We start from the raw sequence: 9840 nt of genomic DNA, 5'->3' as shown, positions 1-9840 counted from the left end.
ATATATATATATATGCGCTTTAGGTCAGTACTAGATTATGGTTGTATTGTATTATCAGCTGCGTGTAGGTGTTACATAGAAGTCCGGCTCAGACATTACGGTTGTGCTGTGTGGCAGTCAATGATTGAGGGAACTATTTTTGAAGCATGTCTAAACCAATTTTTTAAGACAAAACGCTGCAATTCGCCATGAAAAGCAGAAAAGCCAAACCGAACACACCCGCCTCAATACGCGGTATTTTGTCCACATCTCGCGATGATTTCCGACGGTGTCGTTGTTCGGGCGAGCCGACGACGAGACTGTAGCTGTCTGGAAATTTGTCTCGTGGGTTAGACTCGAACGTATTCTTTATATTAGACATTTTTTTTGTACGCGGGACAAGTAAACGCTCCGCATTTTATCATACGCCACTGTTAGTGTCTCGAAATAGACTGGTGAGTTTGGCTAACTATCTGTTTGCACCTTTTACGGAGCGTTTGTGTGTGTGTGTGTGTGTGAAAGCTGTCTTTCTGCACGGCGAGGCCTTCGTGTAAGCTCGTTAGCTAGCCAGCTCAAGACGATAAGGTTAGAGATCCATTTTGCTCTGAAAATTATTAAATGCATCTAAATTCAGAAATTGTGTTCGCCCAGGAAGACCCTGTGCATGTAACGTTGAATGTGAAAATAAAATGCGTCCGCCTCGGTAGCTAGCAAGCTGCATGTGAAGGGGGCGGGACGGTGGCTTCTTTAAGTGACCATGTTATGTTACCGTGCAATACCTGCACTTTTTCACGTATAGACTGTAGTTACGCTTTTTAGAAATGCCTTAACGGTTTAGTTTCAAATGAAATGGTTTAAAAGTTACATAGGCCATCAAATAAAAGTCAGTTTATAGTCATCCGTTTGAAAACACATAACAAAGATTGTCTTCATTTAAACATTACTTTAATTTCAAATAATGAAATCCCACTATTTGATATGTCCTGATCAAGAAGAATACATTCTGAAGTTGAACTTTTACTGAATAAATTGTTATTGTTTGTAATTTGTAATGTTTGTAATTGTTTGTTGCTATATATTTTATTACAGGACAATGGCGGCCGCTGAGGTAAACGGTAGCTCTGCCCCGGCTAAGGAGGAAGAAGAGCCCATGGATGTGACAACAACACACACAGAAAACTATCAGACACTTATTGACGCTGGGCTGCCCCAGAAAGTGGCTGAAAGTCTAGATAACATCTTCCAAACGGGTTGGTGATAATTGTTTTGACTCAAAGTATGAAATGTCATATTAACAAACTGTGCTGGAGTATTATGGGTGTCTATAGCTGAGCCTAACAGTGAGCATGCTATGTTATTGTAGGCTTGGTGGCCTATGTTGATCTAGATGAAAGGGCCATTGATGCACTTCGTGAGTTCAATGAGGAGGGAGCACTTACTGTGCTCCAGCAATTCAAAGAGAGTGACCTGTCCCACGTACAGGTAACCGCATCAATGGATTACATTCTGTTTTGTCTTTGACAGGAGTTTGTTCATGTAGATTATCAATAATATCTCATTTGTTTTTTTAATGTAGAATAAAAGTGCTTTCCTCTGTGGAGTCATGAAGACTTACAGACAGAGAGAAAAACAAGGAAGTAAAGTACAAGAGTCCACAAAGGGCCCAGATGAGGTGAAAATAAAGGTAAACGAAAATCACGTGAGCATTGTTGTATAGGTCCAAATGAATGTCATATAAACATGCCTCAACAGCCATGCAGATCAGTTAATGTGTGTTTTTCAGGCTCTGTTGGAGCGGACAGGGTACACCCTGGATGTCACCACAGGGCAGAGAAAATATGGCGGTCCCCCACCTGAGGATGTGTTCAAAGGAATACAACCAGGGATTGGAACTGAGGTATATCGGTGCCTGTTATGATTTTCAAGGCATGTTAAATTGAGGTAGAAGTGCTGCAGTATCATTTAAAATCATGCTGAACATGTTGTATATTGTGCTTTACAAATCCTTACACTTGTCCACCCGTTTGTATCCTCTTCATCAGGTGTTTGTTGGAAAAATCCCAAGGGATTTGTATGAAGATGAGCTGGTGCCGCTCTTTGAGTCTGCTGGGGACATCTGGGACCTCCGGCTAATGATGGACCCTCTCTCTGGTCAGAATAGGGGTTACGCCTTCATCACATACTGCAATAAGGATGATGCACAAAAGGCTGTAAAGCTTGTAAGTACAATGGCATGGCATTGGAAAAAAACATATCAAACCTTATAACAACTCAGTTAGTTTAAAAGCGAAACTCTGACATTTTGAAAATAGTCTGACTTGAAGTATGAACCTTCAAATTGCTTAAAGCATGACATTAGTGTTGATTGATAATAAATTTCACATCCTTTTTTGGCCTCAATTTTTTTATCTCTCAGTGTGATAACCATGAAATCCGCCCTGGCAAGTACTTGGGAGTGTGTATATCTGTTGCAAACAATCGCCTGTTTGTCGGATCAATTCCAAAGAACAAGACAAGGGAAAGTATATTGGAAGACTTTGGCAAAGTTACAGGTCAGTTTCAAAAGCACAGAGGTAGAGTTGTGTAAGAAACTCATTAAAACAAATCATGGGTCATGGAGGATGATAGACATGTTGGACAGTTTTAGAAATTAGAGATGTTATTGTTTTATCTCACAGAGGGTCTCCAAGAGGTTATATTGTACCACCAGCCCGATGACAAGAAGAAGAACCGTGGCTTCTGTTTCCTGGAGTACGAGGATCACAAGTCTGCAGCACAGGCTCGCCGCCGCCTAATGAGTGGCAAGGTCAAAGTGTGGGGGAACCCAGTCACTGTAGAGTGGGCTGACCCAGTTGCTGAGCCAGACCCGGAGGTCATGGCTAAGGTTAGTCTTGTATTTCTCGCTCTAAAACACAAACCTCCACTGTTCTACAGGGTAACACACCGTTTCTTGTCTTCATAGGTCAAGGTGCTTTTTGTGAGAAAGCTGGCCACAGCAGTGACGGAAGAGCTCCTTGAAAAAACCTTCTCTCAGTTTGGAAAGCTCGAGCGAGTTAAGAAATTAAAAGACTATGCTTTTGTCCATTTTGAAGAAAGGGATGCTGCCGTAAAGGTGTGTTTTTCATGCTTTGGACAAGATGTTTTGCATTTCTCATGATTCAATGTATGTTACAGTACTTGATTGTTTAATGTTAGGCAATGGATGAGATGAACGGGAAGGAGCTAGGAGGAGAGGAAATTGAGATAGTCCTGGCAAAGCCCCCAGACAAGAAGAGGAAAGAGCGCCAAGCAGCTCGGCAGACCACCAGGAATACAGGGTGAGGGACAGAGACGTGTCTTGTCAACTGGTAGACTAGTTTACTCATAAGGAATTCGTTAAATGTAACACTATCTTCTCCTCTGCAGGTATGATGACTACTACTACTACCCACCTCCACGCATGCCACCACCAGGCAGAGGCAGGGGGCGTGGTGGCCGAGGGGGCTATGCCTATCCACCAGATTACTATGGATATGATGACTACTATGATGACTACTATGGTTACGACTATCATGACTACCGTGGTGGCTATGAAGACCCTTACTACGGCTATGAAGATGTGTACAGCATGAGGGGCCGTGGTACTCGTCCTAGCAGAGGGGGGCCTCCTCCACCTAGAGCTCGTGGAGCACCTCTGACACGAGGCCGGGGGGGCTATGCCCAAAGAGGGCCGCCCCTTGGTGGTCCAAGGGGTGGCCGAGGAGGGCGGGGAGCCCCTTTCCAGCCTCAGAGGGGTCGCGGTCCTCGCGGGGCCAGGGGCAATCGTGGTGGTAACGTCGGTGGAAAGAGGAAGGCAGACGTGTTTAACCAGCCTGACTCCAAGCGCCGCCAGACCAACAACCAACAGAACTGGGGGTCCCAGCCCATCGCCCAGCAGCCTCTGCAGCAAGGGGCCGACTATTCCGGTAACTATGGTTACAGTAATGACACCATGGAGTTTTCACAGGATTCTTATGGGCAGCAGTGGAAGTAGATGCACCCAAAGGTATTTGGCAAAGTGACAACAAAAAAAGAGAAACAACAATAAAAAGAAAAAAAAATACAGGAGATTGGCCACAATTTTTTGATTGACTTTTTATTCTTCACCCCTCCATGAAAATAAATAAATCTGTATATATCTCAGAAAAAATGGACAGACCCCAGAATTGGCTCGAGATGATTGGCTGGAAAGCCTATTGGCTGAAGAAGCGAGCGTAACCGTTGTGGTGAATCATTTCTTACTCCTACGGTTACATTGGGACTTGTGTCTTTAAAACAAACACACAAAACACTTTTATTGTTACATTTTGTTCCTGATTCTTTTAAAGCCAACAATGAACATTTACAAAAAAAAGTGGACATTCATTCTCAAAAGTCTAAGGACGTTAAATAATGATATTGCCTTGCAGGAAGTTTTTGTCCATGCCCCTTTCCTCCTTCCCCTTCTTGTACTCCCTTTATTTGTGGTTTCTCATAGTTGCTTAGGGACTTGCTTGTAAATAAATGCATATGGTCAGAGCTTCATACTTCATTTTTTGCAATGGTGGAGAAAAGAATCCACAGGAAGGAAGAAATCAAGTTTTGTAATGTTCAAAGTGTATGCCTAGCATTTCTAGAGGTAGACAAATTGTGTTGTTTTTTAAATCTGATACCATAACTTCCTATGTTTTCTTTGAACTTGCCCAATAGAATTTGGTTTGGCTTACCTTAAGAGCCATAGCAGTTTGTTCTGATGTTCTTTGTATTTATAACTTTTACGTTTGTTCCGTTTCAATAAAACTCAGCTGAGCATCAGTCAATTGTCAGATACTCAAATTCAGTGTTGTCATTCAGTATTTGATTTTCACCTCAATTATCTTATTTGGATGAATATCTTTTCCAAGTCAATTTTTTGCCTCAAAGGATAATACCAAAATACTGAAATTTTGCAGGAGAAAGGTGTTTGGTTGATAACTGGATTTTAACCCTTTATTTTTCAGTGCATGTTACCTCAGACTATAGTCATTTCCTGCACTCTGAATTTACATACTGAATATCACAATTTTGCACTGCAATTTTGACTTCTTGCAATTACTCAAGATTGTACCTGTCTTTCACAATTTGTGTGCACAGGTAAACACTGTATGCTTTAGTAAACTTCAGCCTACCCTCACCTAATGCTGTTCTCTGCCATTAATGAAGACAAAGAAAACCCTGAGAACTTCATATAATTCATTAATCCTTGTGAAAATTGTGGATGCCTATTACTAAAATGTTGTTAAATTAGTGCAGTCCTTTTACTTTACACTTTTACTTCTTCAGAGCCAACCAGAGAAACATTTTTGGGATAAAGCCAAGGAAATGCATTTCTTGTGCAGAGGCATTGTAATGTGCAGAGATTTGATGGTTTTGTGCAAAATATGGGATGTAGTAAAATAGTGTAGTGGAAGTAATTTAGTTGAAGAAAACATGCATTTCACAAGTGTACATTTTACCCCCCTTCTAACATAAATGCTGTTTATTAAGGCAGGTTGACATTTACTGAAGCATATACTGTTTATACCTGTAAACACACTTTACAGACGAGCACAATCTTGGATAATGGTGAAATGTCACTTGCACTGGTATGGTCCTGATACTGACACCCTTACAACAGTTGGAACAACACATTTGACTTTGAATAGATTTGTACTTGTATGCTGAGTTGTCTCCAAATAATTTTTTTTTTTTCTCCAAAATCGGCACACCATCTCAACCATCTGTGCCCTCCTTTTCGAAGACACCAAGGATCTGACCATCCAAAGGGTTAAAATTCTAAAACAGGCCTTCTGCCATAGCAAGCGACCACATGTCAGAATGAGTTTACAGTAGAAAAGTGTTATTAGCATCTGCCTTTTGGTACCATTGTATTTTGTTTCATGTGTCTGTCCTCTTATTCCAACCTGCCTAGGTGGAGAAACATTGAGAGCGGCACCACTAGAATGAGGAACTCACCTGAACGGTACTCGAGGGTGAGCTAGCCTTGCACAGAGTACTGTCTCCTCTCCTGTAGTAAATTGTAATCACTGGAGAAACACTAGCCATAATTATACTTTGTTCTTTTTATTGTTTACTCACTAGTATACTGTACTTTGAATCAAGCTTTTTTGAACCAGGCTATGAAGAACACAAGTCACTAAAGTTGACTGAAGAATCATTGGAAATATTAAAAGGAATTGTTTCCAGCTTTTTTCTAAGGTTTAGAATTTATATATAATATGTATAATAATGTTTCCTTCATACACAGTTTCCCCCTTAAGCCAAATGAAAAGTAATGCACCATGTTAAGAGCAAAATGGCTGTTTCTTTAGACTGGAATATACAGCCAGAAGGCAGACTGAAGAATTTAGTAAGTGCTGTGACCCTCAAATGCCTGCAAACACCTGTTGCATGTCTTGGCTCACTGCACCAAAATCACCTCAGCTGTCTGCACACATTCTGTGAATGGAAGGTGGTGGTGGACATGTCCCCTGCTTCACCGCTAGAGGTAGCAGTTCCACAACAGCGTGACTAGTGATCCGTTCCTTTATCTGATACTGCATTTATTGGCCTTTTTCTCAACTGGAAAGGTGGTAATTAATACATAGATATTAACTAGAGGAGCTGTTGTTAACATTTATTCAATTAGCAGTGAGGATACTGAAAGAAATACTGATGAAATTGGCTAATGTCGGAACAATAGCTGTGCCTCAAAACAGATGCTTGTACCCTGTAAGGCCACAAGATGGCAGTAGATGGGCTACAGTATTTATATTGTACAGGTAAGACTGAAACAGGGAGAACAGTATTATAGTACAAAGCCAGTTCTATCAATTGACACACATTTTGTTTTTTATTGAAGTGCCATCAAATGCTGGCGTTTCCTTTTTACAGTTTCTCATATCAGAACTGTCTTTATATGTTGCCTCTTGTCACCAGGCAGTAAAGGAGCTGCCCGCATCCATGTGAATGAGTTCACACAAAGGGAAGAGACTGATTGGTAAGATTGTTCATTATCTGAACTAATGTCCCAAACTCTCAACCTGCTTCCGTTTTTAAATTAAGTTATATTTAAGAACACATGTGATGTCCCAGTTGTCTTTATGGCCTCTTTGCCTCCCAGAGCGAATACGTTCTGTAAGTTGGTTTTCAGAACAATAACTCTGCATCAAATAGTATAGATATGTTGGATCATATTAAAGACAATACAGTCTATTTGTTCATGTTGATGCTTAGAAACTTATTGACCAGGATTTTTTAACATGCACTTTTTCTGTGCCCTTTTTCTAGCTTTGAATCAGGAGCCAAGCTGTGAGTTAGACTCATCACAGGAGAGATGGATGAATTACTTACTAGACCGTACACATAAGGTCCATTACTCATGGATACAGTAGCTGGCCCAGCTCAGCAGAAGGCACAGGTGAGAGAACTCATTGTGGATTAGTGCAGCTAATCTTGTATTGAAAATGTGGCTTGCTTGATTTGTATTGCTTAGACCCACTTTGTGGTCTCAATTAATGTCAATGTCACACTAAAATTTAAATAGATTTAATTTACGACCATAACTGAGAATTATTAGTGTGAAGAGTAGTGCACTTACAACACTATCTATGTAGTACTGTGTTAAGAATTGTGTATATTCTCATGGTTAATGCCTTTTCACTTACTGCAGAAGCGTAGGAGGATACAGTTGGACACGATCCAGCACATCATCCAGCAGACGGCTGCTTCCTTATCCAGCTTGAAGAAGAATGTAAAGGGAAATGATCTGTTGCAGTTGATTGTTCAATACATTTGATTGCCCAAGTAAATGTGCGTTTGTGTGTGCATATTTTGTGTCTTTATGTTTATATTAACATGGACCTAGTTATTTTTTATTTACAAACATTACTGTATGTGCATAAATTTTACTTGGGTCCTAGTCATGCTTTGACAGACCCTCCTCCGAAGCATGCTGAAGGAGGGTCTGGCTACTCCACATAGCATTCGGGATGGGAGGAAAACGTGCTCTGGTTTAATGGGATTTCGCTAAACCAATCAGAATCGTCATGGGCGGTGCTAAGATCCGTACAGAGCCCTGCAAAATAGTTAAACAAGAGAAACAGGTAGTCTAGCCAGCTGTCTCAATTTACCCTGCAGAGATCTGAGGAGCAGTCAACATTAGTCCTCAAAAATCCACCGAATTTAAAATTACAACACAAAGAAAACAAGGAAATGGAAAATGGACACACACGGCGGAATTTCCTGCGGCCCGGAGCAATCTTGGAAATGGAACACAAAGGTTATAGACTACTTGGGTCCTAACAGTCATTCTAAATTTTGTGGAACATCATGGAGTTTATCATTACGTTCAGTTGTGGTTCCTACAGTAAATGATGAACATGTCTTACTACAAACTTCACCAGTTAAACGGACCACTGTAACTGGCAGTAGTCTACCTGTGCAAATCGGGTTGCCAGTGCTTGCCTTCCCTACATAATTGTGGTTAAGTGAAGGTAAAAGCAGGTGGTTAAGAGCTGTCCCAAATAAGAGGAACAGGGATTACAAACTTTAAAATCGAGTTAAAAATCTCATGTTTTTGGCCCTCTAGCTTTAATTTCTGAGCAGCCGAGCATGCTGTAATGCATTGTTGGAGCTAAATGTTGCGATCAAAGGCGGTTTGGTTGAGCGGATTTAGGTGAAGGATGTTCGCAACATGAATGCATGGAACCTTACAGGAACTGTATTGGCAGGCTACGACATGGTGCTGCTAGATATAGTGCTTAAAGTTGTCGAAATAAAAAGTGCGGATGTTTTCTTATTGCCATACCTATCACCACAGTGCTGGAGGATAGACTAGCTGCGTTTACCTAATCTGGGTAATGCTCTCTTATTTTCTGTAAACCTAGACCGTCCTGGGCGGCTAGTCTCCGCCGATGGATGGATGGATGTATCAACAGAACGGATGGATGGATTAACAGAACGGATGGATGCATGGATGTATTAACAGAACGGATGGATGGATTAACAGAACAGATGGATGCATGGATGTATTAACAGAACGGATGGATGGATTAACAGAACAGATGGATGTCAGGATATTACAGAACGGATGATGGATTAACAGAACAGATGGATGCATGGATGTATTAACAGAACGGATGGATGTATTAACAGAACGGATGGATGCATGGATGTATTAAACGAGACGGATGGATGGGCAGGATGGATTAACAGAACGATGGATGCAGATGATAACAAGGTGGATGGATTAACAGAACGGATGGATGCATGGATGGATTAACAGAACGGATGGATGCATGATTAACAGAACGGATGGATGCATGGATGGATTAACAGAACAGATGGATGCATGGATGGATTAACAGAACGGATGGATGCATGGATGGATTAACAGAACGGATGGATGCAGCGACTGCGCTCTTGCAAAATGGATAGCGGAAAGGGAGGCATTATCTCGGCTATGCACATCCTGGGTCGATTAATAGGGGAACTTGTCGGCATTTCTTGGTTAAATCAAAAATGAATCTGCTCCATAAAATTTAATTTTACAAGTGAAAACTTCTTGTGCATGATAAAACCATAGATGACACTATCCTGCATTTTCTCCATAACCATGAAATAAAAACGTCATGAGCCACGGTGTTCTAGACTTTTTAAAATAAGGCAAGCTAAAATATAGCTTTTATTGAGGAAAACAAATACATACCGGATTATTAATTGTCATTCCTCAGTGTACTATAGGCCTACAACTTGATATTTGGATTTTAGCATTTCGCGCGATCTAAGTTGACATAGGTTTCATATTGTAATAGCTATTCTAACTGTATTTTTATTGGTTCCTGT

The 9840-nt window shown here is 40.9% G+C and overlaps 1 protein-coding gene across 5 annotated transcripts; it reads left to right on the top strand.

Annotated features, from left to right (window-relative positions):
* The first annotated feature begins 190 nt into the window (after positions 1–190).
* On the top strand, positions 191–7805 carry LOC116701481 (heterogeneous nuclear ribonucleoprotein R). Of its 5 annotated transcripts, XR_004334924.1 has the most exons (16): positions 191–434; positions 1069–1229; positions 1343–1461; positions 1556–1663; positions 1763–1876; positions 2022–2198; positions 2396–2531; positions 2658–2863; positions 2942–3091; positions 3175–3296; positions 3385–3923; positions 5927–5987; positions 6644–6776; positions 6934–6994; positions 7285–7414; positions 7667–7805. XR_004334924.1 is itself a non-coding variant. In XM_032535209.1 (12 exons), the coding sequence occupies exons 2-12, from the start codon at positions 1073–1075 to the stop codon at positions 5959–5961; spliced, it is 1863 nt and encodes a 620-aa protein (XP_032391100.1). In that variant the 5' UTR covers positions 191–434; positions 1069–1072; the 3' UTR covers positions 5962–6116. The 5 variants fall into 5 exon arrangements, 2 of the variants coding, with proteins under 2 accessions (XP_032391100.1, XP_032391099.1); XR_004334923.1 differs by lacking the exon at positions 6644–6776; XR_004334922.1 differs by having other exon boundaries at positions 6644–6994.
* The last annotated feature ends 2035 nt before the right edge of the window (positions 7806–9840 follow it).

This window comes from Etheostoma spectabile, chromosome 14 (genome assembly GCF_008692095.1).
Source record: "Etheostoma spectabile isolate EspeVRDwgs_2016 chromosome 14, UIUC_Espe_1.0, whole genome shotgun sequence".
In the NCBI taxonomy this organism is placed as follows: domain Eukaryota; kingdom Metazoa; phylum Chordata; class Actinopteri; order Perciformes; family Percidae; genus Etheostoma; species Etheostoma spectabile.
This window is presented reverse-complemented; position numbering and strand designations above follow the sequence as displayed.

Excerpts from the sequence above, each read along its gene's own strand:
- LOC116701481 (XM_032535208.1), top strand. The coding sequence starts at position 1,073 with ATGGCGGCCGCTGAGGTAAACGGTAGCTCTGCCCCGGCTAAGGAGGAA. Across the intron at positions 1,230-1,342 it reads AGATAACATCTTCCAAACGG|GCTTGGTGGCCTATGTTGAT; the intron begins GTTGGTGATAAT and ends ATGTTATTGTAG. Across the intron at positions 1,877-2,021 it reads AACCAGGGATTGGAACTGAG|GTGTTTGTTGGAAAAATCCC; the intron begins GTATATCGGTGC and ends CCTCTTCATCAG.